General features: G+C 37.2%; 1 protein-coding gene across 2 annotated transcripts in view; it reads right to left on the bottom strand.

The window, feature by feature from the left end:
- Positions 1-14,680: 14,680 nt before the first annotated feature.
- VTA1 (vesicle trafficking 1) overlaps positions 14,681-18,050 on the bottom strand; it is a 40,987-nt gene continuing 37,617 nt past the window's right edge. For both annotated transcript variants that reach the window (XM_036414166.2, XM_036414168.2), the window contains one exon: positions 14,681-16,018. In XM_036414166.2, coding sequence (XP_036270059.1) covers positions 15,873-16,018 — 146 coding nt within the window. In that variant the 3' untranslated portion in view covers positions 14,681-15,872. The remainder of the gene's footprint in view (positions 16,019-18,050) is intronic.

The raw sequence follows: 18,050 nt of genomic DNA, 5'->3' as shown, positions 1-18,050 counted from the left end.
CTAAGGGTAGCATTGTCTGGGAACTTGATATATCAGTGCTTGTTTGCACCAGTGAAGGGATACATTTTCCCTAGGCAAATATATTCCCAATATCTTTAATTCTCATAATGAAATGTCAACTTTACTTGCATACATAGTATAGTATGAGAAACATATAGTCTACTAATAAAATATATATGCTCTGTAGAAATTTTTCAGATAAATACAAAATCTGAAACTTGGGGATCTCTTCTTGCAAAAATATGTTAAAACAAACATGTGTCAATATGCAATAGATCTGAGACTTTAAAAAATGAGTAAGATTGAACTAGGTAAAGTGTAAAATGAGGTTGAGAAAAAGAGTATTTCTCACCAGAGCTTCAGTATGTGCAGAAGTCCTGGAGCAGGAGAAAGCACACCTTTGTGGGATCTGTAAGAAGCTGAGAGTGGCTTAAACATAAAGAGCAAGGAAGAGAGTGACATAAGGACAGATGGGTCACCTTAAAGTCAATGTGAAGGATTGTGGTCTATACCCAGAGGGCAATGGGATCATACCAGGGAGATTTCAACAGTGATACAAAAGAATGAGATTAAGATTTTAAAAGGTGACTCTTGAACTATGCAACAGACTGACGTATTTCAGAGAGAAGGGGCGGGAGAGAAGGAGAGGGCTGGGGGAGAGTAACCAAAGAACTTAAATGCAGACATGTATAGCCCATGGAGAAACAATAGTGCAGTGAAGGCCTGGGGCGGGGGCGGGAGCTGGGTAGAGGGGGTCAATAAGGGTTGGGGGTGAAGGAGACATCTGTAATACTTTGAAATTATAAAGATAATTTCTTTTGAAAGGTGACTCTAATTGTGGTGAAAAGTAGACTGAGAAGGAAGCAGAAGGTGCAGGGAGAAGGATTTGATGCTATTGAACAGAGCAGATGAGCGAGACTGGTAATCTGGATTAGAGTCATGGCCACGGGGGTCAAAGAGCATGCCATACACAAATTAGATATTTGGAGTTCAAAGCTACAGGGCTGAATGTATTGGATGTGGGGAATAAGGGGGAGTAAGAGTCAGATATGACTTCTACATTACATAATTGAATAATCTCAGTGGGTGGTCGGGGCATTTCCTGAGACGTTGGTGGAGAGCCAGGTGGTGGTGGGTGTGAGAGAATGTTTAATTTTGGACATGTTTAATGCGTGCACCTTTAGAGTCATCCCAATAGAAATAGCAAGGTAAGTCCGGAGTACAAAGAAAAGAAAGGGGCTTAAGTGATGGAATTAGAAGACATCAGCAAAGAGGTGATAAGGGAAGTGTGGCTGCCAGATGAGGTAGAGTAGGGAGAGAGTCAGAAGAGCAGAGCATCTTGGTGAGGGTCCCCTGTTTGAATGACCACAGAAGAGGGCCTTGGGATACAGCCGTGGAGGACAGGAAGTCCTTGCCTTCGTGGAGTGAGAAGGCACCTATCTAACAGTAAATGATGGACAAAAGTCTGAACACTCTTTGTTCAGCAGCTATTGCTTCTGGAGGCCAGCAGAGTGCTAGCCTCCACATCACAGGCCTTCTCCTCGTATTCCATCAGAGACCTAATGCCCCATATACATTGCTGAAAGTAGCCGCCAGACTGGACCAGGCGTTTCATCCTCAGAGGTCAGTCAGTGGGCAGGCGAGGCAAGTTCATGGGGAGGAGTCAGGTTAGCAGCGCACAGTGAGGTTACGGCTTTCCTGATTCTCATCTATTCACAGTGTCAGGGGGCCAGAGAGTGGAGGGACCTGCACAGAGGAAAGGACTTTCCCTAAGCCAGGCAGGCTAGGCCAGGAGTTTTGACACCTTGTTTCTACCCAGATACAGCTTTTCAAAGTGCAACTGACATAGAAGGATGCTAAAGGAGGTGCATGAGTGAGGTCAGCAAAGAGCTCTCAGAACTTCCTGGGAGCTGGGCTTTGCTTCTTTTTTAATCCTCCCCTGAGGATATTTTCCCATTGATTTTTAGGGAGAGTGGAGGAGAGAGGGAAAGACAGAGAAACATTGATGTGAAAGAAACACATCTATTAGTTGGCTCCTGCACGAGCCCTGACCAGCGCCCAGGTGGGGGAGGAGATTGCAACCGAGGTATATGCCCTTGACTGGAATCAAACCCAAGACCCTTTGATCCATAGGCCGACACTCTATCTACTGAACCAAACCAGCTAGGGCTAGACTTTTCTTTTTCAAACTACACAGGCCCCACTGAAGCTGTGAACTCTGTCCCCAGGGAGCTCCCCCTACTGTTCCTTGGGCAGCCTGACAGCCTAGCACTGCAATCTGCCCTTTTTCATCTAGATCTCAGAGGGGTGGGCACTGAATTTCTTTAGATGCAACTGAAATTTTAAAAATCCTTTATGTTCGACTCTTCTAAATTTATTCTTTTCTACTGTGTACATATAAAGACATAGATAGGATGCAATACAAACTGGAAACATATTTGAAAATACAGATGTAAAACAAAGAATTAACATCCCTATGCAAAGAAAAATGTGCAAATAACTGATGCAATAATTCAGCTGAAAAACCATAAAAATTAAGATGTGCTGGATAGGGTTTTAAATTACCTTTTCACTATAGCAAATGCATAATCTCTTACCTAAAAGTCAACCACATATCTATGCATCCTTAGTAACAAGAACTATTAGCTTTAAATACCTGAAAATGCATTGAGTTTTATGAAGTATAAAAAGCAGGTGTATCGACAAAATTAGACCTTGTATAGCGGAAAGCTGGCAACATTCTAGTTTTGGCATTGCATATGATAAGGTCTAAATATCATGCTTAGTTACACACCATTACACAGCATATGTTTTTGACCTAGCATATTTGTTCTTGCATTACTTAAAGAAGCTAGCTCTGGGAAAGACTATTAGATTGTTTTATGCATTTTTTAAAAGCACATTGATCTATAATTTATACTTTTATAATGTTTTCCTTGGTAGTTTTAATTTGCACATATTTTTAAAAATATTTTTATTGATTTCAGAGAGGAAATGAGAGGGAGAGAGAGATAGAAACATCAATAATGTGAGAGAACCATTGATTGGCTGCCTCCTGCATCCCCCTACTGGCTCAACCACTGAGCCATTCCGGCTATTTAAACATATAGACTGCTTGAGACAAGAGGATGTGGATGTGTTGATAAGTGTGTTGTAAGCTGTGTCTTACAGAAAACAGGCAACTCTGATATTGATAAAGGCAGACTCACATTGGTTACTGAACCATGTCCAGCACAGCCAGTAGTGAACCTGAGAGGGTGAAGGATTAAAGAAAACAGACAAGAGAATATAGCTGGGGCTAGGTAGGACACTGTTCTTGAATGGAGAGACAGAGCCACAGCCTGCAAGCTGAGTCTTTATTTTATAGTCAGATCCCACAAGGCAAAGCAAGAGCATGGTCAAGATGTTTACAATTTTCTCTTGAGTTTCTAATCTACTTGATTACATGGAATTGAGAACTCTATCAAGCTTTGTTTTGGTAGCACTTGCTTCACCTCCCACAGCCCACATTACTAAGCCACCTGGGACCAGAGGTTTGAACCATACGATCAAGCTTACAACCATAGACTTTGGCTATAATTGTGCTGGGAGCTGCATGTAGCTTTGCCATGAGAGGACTGTGCCCTCTCATTAGTCTGAGACTTGAACCTGTCCAAAGCTGCATGCAGTTTTCATAGTGAAGAAACATCTATTTTAGATTACAAAGAAGAATTTTTTTTGATAGGTTCCAAATGAAGAGAAAAGAATTCACTGGTCAAGTTCTATAAGGCATTTCCCTAGAGCCATGGTCAGCAAACTGTGGCTCACGAGCCACATGTGGCTCTTCGGCCTCTTGAGTGTGGCCCTTCCACAAAATACCATGGCCTGGGCAAGTCTATTTTGAAGAAGTGGTGTTAGAAGAAGTTTAAGTTTAAAAAATTTGGCTCTCAAAAGAAATTTCAATCATTGAACTGTTGATATTTGCCTCTGTTGATTAATGAGTTTGCCGACCACTGCCCTAGATCTGTACTGACATGACCAATTTTAATTAACCAGGTATTCAAAATGTGCTACTTATGTTTAACAGGTAGGAAAATGGAAACCTTAAAAAAATCTTTTTTTGCATTAACATGTTTTAACAAATTAGAAATTGATCCCAAGAATTTCAATAAAGGAATCCCCAGAGATTTTCACCGTTGGAAATGGGAAACACGTCTCCTTTGGCACAGGTCCTCTCTACTGGGTTTCCTTTTCCTACAATTCCCTAGCATGACATTTGAGTAGCTGCTGGTTTCATTTGGAAGCTAATAAAGTAATACTGCCGATTAAGAGGATTAAAGTCACTCTTCCCTTGGCTCCCATTCTTGCATGAATGAGTTGCATATATGAAAGTAATCCAGATATGGAAAAGGTGGAAGCCAGAAAAAATAAGAACCACTGAGAAAGAAAGTGAGGGGAAAAAGCCAAGCTCGAATTAGAACTATATTTGTGATTGTGCTACAAAATTTGTTACTGGAACATTTGGACAATTGTCAAAAAAAATATGTCAGATTAGCCGTTGGGGCACCAATAGACACTGACTGGTGTCTATGGCAAACTATAATACCTAAGGTTTTTCCTTTTAACTATAGCAACAGACACTACTAGGCCAGAGTTTTCAACCTACATTTTTGGGCATGAACACCTTTGGTGAAGTTTCCTAAAGTAATATTTTTAAATGCATACAATAAATAGGATCCTAGTTTTCTATTTATTGCTGCATAACAAATTACCACAAACTTAGTGGCTTAAACCACACAAATTATTAGCTTACAGTGTGAAGGTCAGAAGTCTGACAGAGGTCTTACTGGTCTCACAGGAAGGTGTTGACAGGGCTCATTCCTTTCTGGAGGATGTAAGGGAGAATCTGTTTCCTTGTCTTTTCCAGTGGAGGCCACCCTTATATTCCTTGGCTCATGGCTCCCTTTTTCCAACTTCAAAGTTTGCAAAGGCTGATCAAGTCCTTTGCACATCCCTGGGAAAGGTTCTGTGCTTTTAAGAATGCATGTGATTAGATTGAACCCACCTGGATATCCAGGGTCATTTACCTAAATCAAATGTGCCCAGCCCCTTTCGCCATGCAAGATAATATATCCACAGGTTCTGGAGAACAGGGCATGGGCATCTTTGGGGGCCATTATTCTAACTAATTAGGATAATGGTTAAAAATAATTATGTGGCCCTAACCAGTTTTGCTCAGTGGTTAGAGCATCAGCCTGTGAACTGAAGGGTCCCGGTTTGATTCTGGTCAAGGGCATGTACATTGGTTGTGGGCACATCCCTAGTAGGAGGTGTGCAGGAGGCAGCTTATCGATGTTTCTCTCTCATTGATGTTTCTAACTCTCTCTTCCTCTCCCTTCCCTTCTGTAAGAAAAATCAATAAAATATATTTTAAAATAATAACAATCATGTGGAAAAAATATGTGATTAAGAATATGCTTGTCTTTATTAACACAATAATAACATCTAAAGCACATTTAATACTGTCCATACATTCAAAATAGTATTGGACATAAATGACTTTTCAATATATCAGTAATGACTGCAACAACGTAATGAGGTATGAAACTATCTGTAATTTTTATTGGTGACAGAGTCACAGGACTTGCTATACAAATTGCTTTGTTGTTTACATTCAAAGTTGTAGGACATGCTCAATTTTAAAAGAGTTAAGATGTGTGTTTCTTTTCTTAGTCAAAAGCACAGATCCTTCTCTGGCTTAAGAACCTCTCTCCTAAGGAGTCAGCACCAGACAAAAAACTCCAACAGTGGCAAGAAAGAGTACACATCCTTTCAGACCAGCAATAAGGCAGCAAGCCTGAAGGACAATAGCCGCCAGTAAGCGGAGGTTAAGCTATACCAGAAAAATCTTATTATCTTCAAGCTCTGCTTTTTCACAAAGCCTTCTTGAATATTTCTGGCTCCTCTTGGCTTCTTTCCCAACCCTTTCATTCTTTCCATACCCAGGAACAGCCTAAACCCTTGTTCTTTTCCTTAATACAATATATTTTTATTGATTTCAGAGAAGGAGAAGGAGAGCTAGAAGTATCAGAAAGACAATCATTGATCAGCTGCCTTCTGCATGCCCCCTATACTGGAGACAAAGCCTGAAACCCAGGCATGTGCCCTGACCTGGAGTTCAGTCAAACTGTGACCTCCTGGTTCATGGGTTGATGTTCAACCATTGAACCACACTGGCCAGACAACCCATATTCTTTTCTCTCTCAATCATTTGACATTTTATCAGACATTGTCTTGGGATGCTACATATCTTTTCATGTGAATTTTTCTTACCACTCTGAGAAACTTGGAATCTGTAAGTAGAAATTATATATATATATATATATATATATATATATATATATATATATATTAGTGTGGCTTTAAAGGCTTTTAGGGTAATAATGAGTGAATGTTTATGATGCGATCGACCAATGATCCCCCTTGGAATTACATATATATTTTGGTAAAATGGTAAATTTAAAGGATGTGCTTGTTTAGCTGAGTCTTTTTGAACAAGGTCTCAAAATAATGTGTATTCTAAGAAAATATTCTTAGTCTGAGAGATGGAATTTTTTTCTCCTTTTCTCTTCCAACAACCAGCTTTGAGATCCTGAGCAAGTAACTGCATGTCCTTTCTAGAATGGAAAGATCGAATTAGATCATCTCTAAGGATCCTTCCATCTTCAAGAGTTCATGAACCAAATAGTTTATGTCACCTTCATCAGCATTAATAAAACTTTTAACACTTCATTAGGACTAAATTCAAGTTTCCAGAATTATTCAGCTTCACAAATAGTTAAGAAATTTAAATGTTCAAACACTGAGACTTTCCTGAGGAGGTAAATAGTGACCAAATCAAACACACTCCTCATAAAATTCATTCCTTCTTGTCAAAAGACCCATTGTATATTTTCCTTTTATGCCTTCTTTTGATCTTACGTATCCACCTCAGTTTACTGCAATAAGGGGCAACTCAAAAGCTGCCCTCACAGTGAAATGTCCTGCCCCAGCTTCCACAATTTGGAGAAAATAAATTACTAACTTTCAGCAGCAAGTCATGAGTATTTTTTTTTTTTGGCACTTAAAGCTATGCCTCCAATTATGTTTATTTGTGCATGTCTAATCCCTAATTAGATTTGTGCAAATCTAACCCTAATTAGAATTTAAGCTTCTGAGCCGTAGAGAATTCTATTGAAACTTTGTGCCCTTGGGTTACTAGAATAGAAACTTATCTTCTGATTTTCTTAGCTTTTTGTGCCAAATAATTCTAAAATTATTTTCAAGAGGATTACTATCTGATACATATATGGAGTGGGCAAAAGTAGGTTTACTTTTTCCCACCCCTGTACATATTAAAAAATCAGCAAATTGTATACTCTAAATACATATAATTTCTAGTATGTCAATTATACTTCAATAAAGTTTTAAAAAGTTTTAACTGAAAAAAAAAAAGGTGAGGGTATACAGAGGAGTCAGATGGGAAAGTTTCTATCATTCCACCAGCCAAAGTGTGAAAAAAGAGATAGATAGCCTGGTTGGTGTGGCTCAGTGATTGAACATTGACTCAGGAACCAAGAGGTCACCAGTTCAATTCCCGGACAGGGCACATGCCCAGGTTGCAGCCTTGATCTCCAGTCGGGGCTGCGCAGGAGGCAGCCAATCAATGACTTCCTCTCTGATGGATAATTCTATCTCCCTAACTCTCTCCTTTCTTCTTTCTCTAAAAATCAATAAAAATATATTTTAAACAAGATAGATAATAGCTGTGATGGACCAAATCAGTGAAAATATACCTCTACATAATAATATTCAAAAGAGAAAAAAATTGTCACCATTTGAGATGGTACTAGAACTTCAACTTTGAAAATTGATAACTAAAGAGAAAGAATTAAGCATTTATTCTGCCTTGCCAATACTTCAGAGTAACCAAATATTCCCATTTAATTAAAAAACAAAAACTCTTCTTTACAGAATAATGCTACTTAATAAATACAGAGGATAGAACTAAAAATATAATTTTACAAATCCAATTAAGTATTATCTCAGACAGAACATATCAATTGGTGTTTTTGTTTTTTAAAAATCAAACATTAGTTTAATGGTTGACAGGAAGCTGGATTTTTAATAATGCCAAAGTAAAGCTTTAGCAACAGGAGGAAAACATAGCTGAACAAAGGAGGAAGTAGAATGTGTTTATGCTAATTCAGTGGTCACCTTTAGTACCATTAAGGGTGGGTCAACCAGATTTTAAATTACTGACATGACTCAACATAATAGCACATAATGGCAACCAACATGACCTGTGCTATATGATAATTCTAATATGTTAAATACCAGCAAGCGTTTTCATGTAACTTATTCACAAGAAATACTGGGGATAAAAAAGAGCCCCAAATCCAAAGAAAGAACCAGATAGCTAGGTTGTATATCTATACTAATAAAAGGATAATATGCTAATTAGACTAGGAAACCTTCTGGACATCCTTCCAAAGGTGGGGGGTGGCGCGCTGAGGCAGAGGTGGTTGGGGCGACAGGCCAGGAGGGGAGGGCAGTTGGGGGTGATCAGACTGGCAGGGGGGCAATTGGGCACAAAGCTGGTGGGGGGGCAGTTAGGGATGAGCAGGTTGGCAGTGGGGGGCAGTTGGGGATATTCAGGCAGGCAGGAGGGGGCAGTTGGGAAAGAGCAGGCTGGTGGGGGCAGTTGTGGGCAAGCAGGCTGGCAGGGGGCAGTTGGAGGCGAGCAGGCTGGCAGGCAGAATAGTTAGGGGTGATCAGGCTGGCAGGCAGGTAATCGGTTAGAAGCCAGCAGTCCCCGATTGTAAGAGGGATGTCTGACTGCCCCAAGGGATGGAGCTTAAACCAGTAGTCAGATATCCCCTGAGGGGTCCCAGATTCGAGAGGGTGCAGGCTGGGCTGAGGAGATCCCCCCCCCCCCCCCAATACATGAATTTCATGCACCTGGCCACTAATCTAGATATACAAAACTGGTCTAGTCTCTTAAACAGTGGTGTCAGTTAAAAAAAAAAAAAAAAAAAAAAAAAAAAAAAAAAAAAAGACTGGGCTTGATTATAAAACAGACTTAACAGACATAACCAGATGAAATGTGAGGATGAATCAGTTATAATGGCTACTTGAGCATCAATTCAGGAAATCTGAATATGTTCTGGTATTAGATGAGATGAAGATTTACTAAAAAGGAAAGTGGAGATTCATTGCCTCAAAAACAACACAGGTTATGAAACAGTATATAAAGTCTGATTTCATTCAGGTTAAACTGCACATAAACACCCAGAAAGCATATCTATTACAGTGTTACTGCTGATTTTGCTATGGTTTTTATTGAAAATTTATGTCTAAATTTTCTTATTTTCCACAATGCAAATAATTGTTTCTGCAATAATAAAAGGTTTTTTGTTTTTGTTTGTTTGTTTGTTTTTAAAAAGGAATCACAATACAGTTGTGGGCATAAGTAGGCTTACAGTTGCATTGTGGCATTCTTTTGAGCTAATAAAGCTATTGTAATAATCAGAATCTGCATGTCTTTTTCAATACAAACAACTGCAAGCCTACTTTTGCCCATCACTGTTTATCATATGCATACACAAACACATATTTAACAAGATTGTCTATGATATTCTACTGCAATACTGGGATTTTTAAAATAAATGGTACCAATAAATAATGAACTAATTTGTTAATCAAGCAGCTTGGGAAAAAAAAAAAGTCTAAGTCACTATAGCAAAACTTTTCAGGCTAATTAATTTGAAAATATTTAAAATAACAGGGAATATTTATAAACAGTATCTCAAATGTATTGAAAAGAGAATCAATAAGTATATTTACTCATTAAATGTATCTACTCGTCTATACTAATAATAGAGGAATATGCAAATTGTCCAGGATGCCATCACAGTAACAATAGGCCACATGGTCAGGTAGTAACGACCGAACAGCAGGCTGGCAGGCTGCATGGGGCAACGAGTCCGGCAGGGAGGTTAGTGAGGGGGCGACCAAATGACTGAACAGCCAGCTGCATGGGGTGATGAGGCTGGCAGAGGGGGCAGTGAGGGGTGACCAGGCCCGCCCACAGGGGGGCAGTTGGGGATGACCAGGCTGGCAGGGGAAGGCAGTTAGTGGTAACCAGGCCAGCATGGGGGGCAGTTGGGGCAATCAGGCAGGCAGACAGATAGCAGTTAGGAGCCAGCACTCCTGGATTGTGAGAGGGATGTCCAACTGCTGGTTTAGGCCTGATCCATGGGTAGTCCTTGATTGGAGAGGGTACAGACTGGCTATTTTGTGCATCCGGCTTCTAGTTTATAAATAACTAAAGGCATGCATGGGTTTGTTTTTTTTTTAATCCCCAGTATTTATCCCCTTTAAATTTAGCATCACAAAAGGCAGACATGTTGTTTTCAGTCCCCACATCTATAGTAATAAAATCTCCATTTATGAGAAAAGCAGTCCATAGATTATTTTCATATCATCCTATATAAAAGTCATTCCAAAAAAGAAAGAAGCAAAGGAAAATAAAGGAAGGAAGAAAAAAAAAAAAAAAAAAGAGGAGGAATTGGAAACCACTGCACAAAGAAAAAATAGATTGGTTTTATTCAGGGTCATAAGAATCATTTTTAAGGGGCTAGTACACTAGTCACATTTTAATTGAGGAAATTCATAATAAATATTATTATTATATTTATGTTGAAGTCCACATCCTAATCTGTTTCCTGAAAGATGAAGGCTGTCTACTGTCTTAAAAGAAGATGTTTAAAATAAATGTTGTATGTTTAAAATAAAAATAGTGATGTTACTTAAAAAGAAAAAACAGGCTTGTCTGGGAAACTCAGGACTCTCCAGTGATGTGTTTCACCCTCTCAGAGATGATATTGTATTAATCCATTGCACCAGCTACTCAAGTTCTGCTTTCTCCTTAGACTTGCAGTCCATTTGCTCTCAGGCCATAGGCTCCAGGGAATGTGCTCATACCCTGTGTTCACTGCCTACCACCTAGTTATTGGAACACAGAGCCAGATAATAGAAAAATCCAGCTATTGCACCTGTTAATGAGAGAAATTGTGACATTGATTGTGACTAGTGGCACTGGTAATGTGAAGTTAATTTAAAACATCTCACTGTACTCATAACAATTTAACTGATGATTTACCTACATAGATGATACTTATTGTATGAAATAAGTAATGTGGGCTTAGAAACTTTCAGTATTATCTGTGCAGCCTCAGACAAATTTATTACTTTGTGGCTGCCTCACTTGTAAAACAGAAAACAATGAGGCAAACAAAACCCACCTCTCAGGAATATTGGCAGGATTATATGAATGTGCATAAAATACTTAGACTAGTTTACAAGTCTTCCCCACATATATCCTCTGACCCCTTCTCTTGCCTACCTCTCTCTGCCAAGAACATCTTTTTCTTTTTCCTTCAAATGCTCTATCATTTAGTAAGCATTCAATGATAGCTATTATATTACTACTGAGGCCCGATGCATGAAATTCATGCAAGGGGCTCAGCCCTAGCAACCTCAGTGGCTTGCCTCAGCCCTGACAGGTCGTTCAGTTGTCCAGTTAATTAGCATATTACACTTTAATTATTACAGATTATTAAAGTATTGCTTACTTGGAATTAGTCTTACTTAAGTATACTCCAATGAATGAACTTTCCATCTCAAAATTCTATGTAGACATCAGATTACAACCAACCAGATCAGCATATCTCCATGAGGAGTGTCTTTGTCTTTTGTGATCTCTTTTAAGAACAGAACTTTTCTACTGGTAGTTTATTTGTGGTCCAAACTAGATGACCTGATCCAGTTGTATTGGTTCATAATGTGTAGTTTTTTAAAAAGGGGGACATGGGTAGAGAGAGGAAGCTGTGCAGATAAGCAAAACACTACTTCCTACTGTTATTCATTTAAGAGTTCAAAATATTTATGACCAAGCTGCTGAGAGTTTTCTTTAGAAAGAATAGCGTATAACCTACCACGTATGTAGTGACCTCAAATTTCTAGAAGTGCAAGTCATATACTAGTATAGATCAATTCTATGATCACCTGAGGATGTTAATGTTCAAGAATTGTAACTGTGGTCTTTTTCTTGGTGTGATCTTGAAGCCTGCAAACTTCCTTGGCCATGCTAATCATGGGAACTGTGGTTGGCTCTCAGTCCAGGTCAGCAGTGATTTAGTGAGATGTCTGTGACAATCAATGTAGATGGAACTTATCTTATTTTTCTTCCCCCTCTGTGTGCATTGACAAAACAATGTTATCAAACAGTTTCACTTAGGATGGTCACAAGAACTAGGAAACATTGTGCTTCAGCCTAAAAGTCTGAAGAATTTAGCAACTTTTCCCAGTTCAACTAATGACTGTTCATTCCTGTCAGGTGTTCAGGTTAAAACTTGGTCCGAAACCTTCTCTCCTCTTTGGCTCATTTCTCAGATCCAGTTTATCAGAAATACTGTGGTTCTACTAAGAAAAAAAAAAAAAAAAGAAAAGAAAAAAAAATCCAGAATCCAATTACATCTTATTACCTCCACTGCTACTAGTGACCTAAGCCATCGGAATATCTCAGCTATAATTATTGCAATATTCTTAATTGGGCTCCCACAGTAGTCAATATGATCCTTTTAAAAGTTGTCACATCAGATACTCTTCTGTTCAAAACCTCTCAGTAGCTCCCCATCTTCCTTAGAGTAAAAGCATATGGTCAAACCTTCTACCAAGTTCACAAGCTTTCCCCACTTATGCCCTGACCCCTTCTCTTATCTACCTCTCTCTGCCGAGAACATCTTTGTCCTTTCCTTCACATGCCCTTCAGAGGGTGAGAGTGGGGGTGAAGAGATTAACCAAATAATCTATATGCATGACCCATGGACACAGACAATAGTGTGGTGAAGGCCTGGGGAGTGGATGGGGCTGGGGTAGAGGGGCTTAGCGGGATAAAGAAAGGGGATATCTGTAATACTTTCAACAATAAATTTTAAAACAAAAATGTTCCTCAGTGAGCCCATCCTATGAAAATATGTACATTTATACACACCTAAGCATTCCTTATCCTATATTCTAGTTTTCTCCATAGCATTTATCACCAACAGTTCCTAGGTGAGGCTGATGCTGGGGGGTCCAGGGCCCACACTCTTGAGAATCAGTTTCAGGAGAATCTCTTCTCTCAGACTCAGTGTTTCTGATTTGAGTAGCGCTCAAATTTAGGGACTGCTGCACTATCTGAAGCATTTATTTAAAAAAAAAATTTTTTTTTTAAATCTTTATTGCTGAAAGTATTACATAGGTCCTCTCCCCCCGCCCCCCCATTAAACTCTTTCAGCCCACTTCCATCCTCCCCGAACCCCTCACCACCCCATTGTCCAAGTCCATGCATTATGCATATATACATAGCAGTTCATTGGTTGATCTCTTCTGTTTCTTAAAACTCAAAAAGGGACCCCTGCCCACCCCCCACCCCCCCTTAGAGTTTCTGATAGGGTGAGACTGGGGGCAGGTAGGAACTGATATTTGCATTTCTAACAATTACCCTTTGAAAATCTCTGGTTGAATACATGATATACTTTTTATCTAGTTTGTTACCTTTCATTCAAATATAGTCTATGAGGCAGTTTTTTCCCCCTCTTGTTTTCAGCAATTTTTTTACCCAAGAAAATTATCAGACACAAAGTAGCTGCTCAATAAGTACATGATGAATGACTAACTGAAAACTGCCATCCTAGTGTTACATCAGTAAATTTCTAACTTTGTCTTAGATTTTAAGGAAGAAGTACAATTAAAAATCTCTTTATAATTTAATTCCCCATAAAAGAAAGCAATTTTAGGCAATAATAATAAATAAATAATTTATTTCCTGAATTTCAGAGACAACAGGGATCTCCTGAAATTCAGGAAATAAATTATTAACATTTATAACATTGTTAACAACAATGAACACTTGTAGATTGCTACTATGTGCTGACTACTTGATGTACACTCCCACATTCAGCTCTCAGAACAAACTCTGAGGTGTCTGGTGGTGTTGCTTCCATCTTACAGATAAGGGCTGTCACACCATGGCCCACTTATCAGGAGGCTCCAGGGTTCCCACACTGTCTTGTCCCCTCCTTCTTCTCCCAACTGGGGACAAAAAAAACAGTGTGAAATAAGAAGCGACAGTTTTGTTTTTTCGTGTCCAGACATGTTAAGATTTGAATTAAAAAATGTTACCTCTTTTAAGCACTAATCATCATTATAGCCACTTTTCTACTGCAATAAAATTCTAAAGAAATATATCAGGGAACTAGATTTCTAGATGTAAATGTTGAATCCCATAAAATGGTCTAGGACTTTATTTGTGAAAGATATGAACATTAATCAGGAAGCATGTTATTTGGGGCTTATTTTTTAAAAATATTTAGAGTAGTTTATTCTGTCTGAATCCTCATTCTATCAAACCTATACCACAACATTACACTGATGCAAAGAAAAACTGAGAGACACAATGATTAGGAATAATTCATTTCCTTTCCGATAGACTATCGGATCAGGAGTCAGCAAACTTCACCTTAGGGGGCCAAATAGTAAATATTTTAGACTTGTAGGAAATACAATTCTGCAGTTGTGGAAAGCAACCACAGATAAAACAAATGAATGGGTACGGTTTTGATTCAATAAAACTTTATTTGAACAACAGGTGGCCAAGCCACGAACCATAGTTTGCTGACCCATATGTTAAAGTATTTCAATCTTAGTGGAATAAATGGACCAGATGCATTACAAATAAATTAAGCAAATTTATCTCTCTCTTTTAAAGAAAATTGTGTCTTACCACAGAAATATCATATTCCCTGTAACTAAAAATAATGACTTAAAAATGACAATTCTAGCATGCAAATTAAAACAGACATTTGGCTCTGTAGTAAATTGAAGTAGTGAAAAGAATCCTTGCATTTATTTTTTATACAGCACAAATGCAGGTGACACATTAAGTCCAAAATTCCCCATAAAACTTATAAACATAACTGAGAATCTAATTTCTTATAAACTTCTGCATCATTCATAGCTAAACACTCTAGAGAACCATTCCATAGCAGCAGAGGAGAATCCTAACTTAAAGCACCAGGTTTCCAGGCATTACTAAAACATTTTTCATTCTCTAATACATGCAGTCAAGCTGCCTATGAAACAAATACCAATTCACCTTAAGCTTCAAAGAATAAGGAAAAGCAGTTGGGAAACCAACATCTTTCTTATGTCTAAAAGTGATTCTACCTCCTTATCTTCTTTCCCAAGAAAATTTAAACTTTTAATGTAGTTATAACATGAATATAAATGGAATTTTGAACACAATCTCTTTCAGATTTATCTAACAATTTAGGATGTTCATACCTGTTTTTTAAGTTTTGAGGAAAACAAAAAGGATGATTTCTAATCTGGAATGTTCTGGCCATCTTTATTAAAATTAAAATTTTATAGCAAAGTACTATGCTCTGTTTGTTCAAATTATAAATTAAAATATTCCTTAAATCATGTAAATTAAGATACAAATAAATTTTTTAGAACTGTATTTTCATTTTTTGGTAGAGTTCGATGGGCATTTTTAACATCAGCCCGATACACCCAGAGATTATGATACACCCAGAGATTACTGGATCCACTAAGTGGCAATAAAAACTGGTTGAGGCCTCTGATGAATGCTTCAACAGGAATCGGATACATAGACACAGATTTCATTGTTATAGTCAATGGAACTGAAGTCTTCCTTAAAACTGTGCTCCTGATAGGCAGAAGATGGAGACTAATGGACTGTTAGTTCTGTAAGCCAAAATGCATGGATCTGCTGTACAAAGGCTTTATTCTCTGCCGGTAGTCAGTAACTTGAGGGCCTTCTGCAGATTCTGCACAGCAGTGCTGACATCTTCATATTGTAAAGCACTGCCAGCATATTTGCAGTATTTCTGAGCTCTAGCAAAGTCCTCGGGCGTTAGACAGATATCCCCTAGAAGAAAAGAATAATTGATATTTATAAGAATATAAAAAATGTTCTGTTCAGGCTAGGAAAAAGCTTAAATTCAAGATTATAGAAAGTATTAGAGGTTATGGAAAAACATAAAGGATTTTTTCAATCCCAGTTGTTTTTAAATCAATTTTTCATGCTATTATTTTTTATTACTAAAATAAAGCACATACATACTAATACATAAAAACTTACTCGAGCAAGATTTTCCTTTCAGAAGTAATAAACTAGAATTCTTTATATTTTAGAAAATTAATTATAAAAATTATACTCTGTGAAACAAGGGTAGTAGGTTTGGTGTTTATGCTAGAAATCACTCTGCCTCTCTTTTCATGGAACAATACACACAGACTAAACCATTCAACCCTCATTTCAACTGGAAATCTAACCCTCAATTTAAAAAGAAAGAAATAACAAACTTTATGTGAAAATTTTACATAAGTTGTTTAACTCCTTTAAATATAAACAAAAATTTATCTTTTTGTGCCACCCAGACAAAAACCTCTAAGGTTTAACTAAGCTTTATATAATTAAACTACACAATTTAGCATGTAAACCATCCTTACAATTTATTTCTCTAAAATTATTTTCTCAGCAAGTGGTTGATATGTGTAGAGCCCAACCTAATAATACTAAACACATGTCATTCAATTTAGGATTTGAATATACCTGAATATATACTTCTAAAGATAAAATGAAATACTTTGTATTTTGTCTTTTGAAATGAATACACCTTTTCTTAGAAATTTTATGAGGATTTTAGGAGAACTGATCAGAAGGCTAGGGGAAGACTAGAACAAACATAATATATTTTGTTACCCATTAAACCTAAATAATTATCCTGCAGTTCCTTAGATAATTTAGTCAGGCATGCCTCACTTTGTATTTTTTGCTTGAAAATACCTACAGATTCTTTAATGGTTTTTCAACATATATTAAGAGAATAGTAACTAAGATATACATACTTTCTAAGTAAGTGAGACACCTTTAAAAATCAAGTTTACTATGAATCTATTCATTTTGTGTTTTAATATCCTACCTCATATCTCAGGGCAATCTTTAAAAATAAAAGGCATCCGCCCAGAATTTACCGGATTTCCTGGAAGAAAGTCCTAATGCTCAGGACTAATCTTATTTTTTCAGCATTAGCTTTAGCACTGTTTTGCTGACATATCACTTATTTATTAATCAGATAAAATGTGTATAGTGGCAAGAATTCAGTTACTATTTTAGGTTTATAACTAAACCTATCTAACAATGATAAAACTATTTTAATACACAAAATACTGACTTTTCTTATAAAATAAATATTTTAATACTTATAAAATATAAATAAAAGTATTTTAAAATATAATTATATATATGTAATAAATATAATAGATATGACAAATTTTAACTCAAAAAGTAAATAATAACCAACTTATAATTTAGATACATAATGAGTTATATACTTAGACATGTAATTTATTTTCAACAATCAGAAGTATAAATAACTTATTAAGCCAGTTCAATAGTTACTTCTGATATTTCTTAACAGTTTAGGCTTTCCTATATTAAAAAAATAATATATAAATCATTAAAATAAAACATTTTAATTAAAATTTTAAATAAAAACAAAGTCTGTTTTTTAATTATGACTCTTCTAAATTAGCATTTAAAACCAAACAGAGGAAGTAGAAAAGACATAGGAAGGAAAAACAGTTCAATTTCATTTTATTTGATTTTATATAAAAAATAGTAAACATTGCTTAATGTACCAAAATAAAAGTTGTTTTTTCCTATCATTAAAATTTGCCAGAACCCATAATCAGAACCAGACAGAGAGAATATTGTGGCCCTAAAAGGTGTTTAAAGGATTAGAGAGGTTGTTTAACATAATATCTCTTTTCTGAAATATGTGCTTTTAGGCTTCAGACAAGACTGTCTGAACCACAGACCTGATTCTCCTTCACAGGGCAGGACAAGAACAGACACAGAAGACAGCTAGAGCTATCCATCAAGTTCTCCAGCAGAG

This window comes from Pipistrellus kuhlii, unplaced genomic scaffold, assembly GCF_014108245.1.
Source record: "Pipistrellus kuhlii isolate mPipKuh1 unplaced genomic scaffold, mPipKuh1.p scaffold_m20_p_5, whole genome shotgun sequence".
NCBI lineage: Eukaryota > Metazoa > Chordata > Mammalia > Chiroptera > Vespertilionidae > Pipistrellus > Pipistrellus kuhlii.
This window is presented reverse-complemented; position numbering and strand designations above follow the sequence as displayed.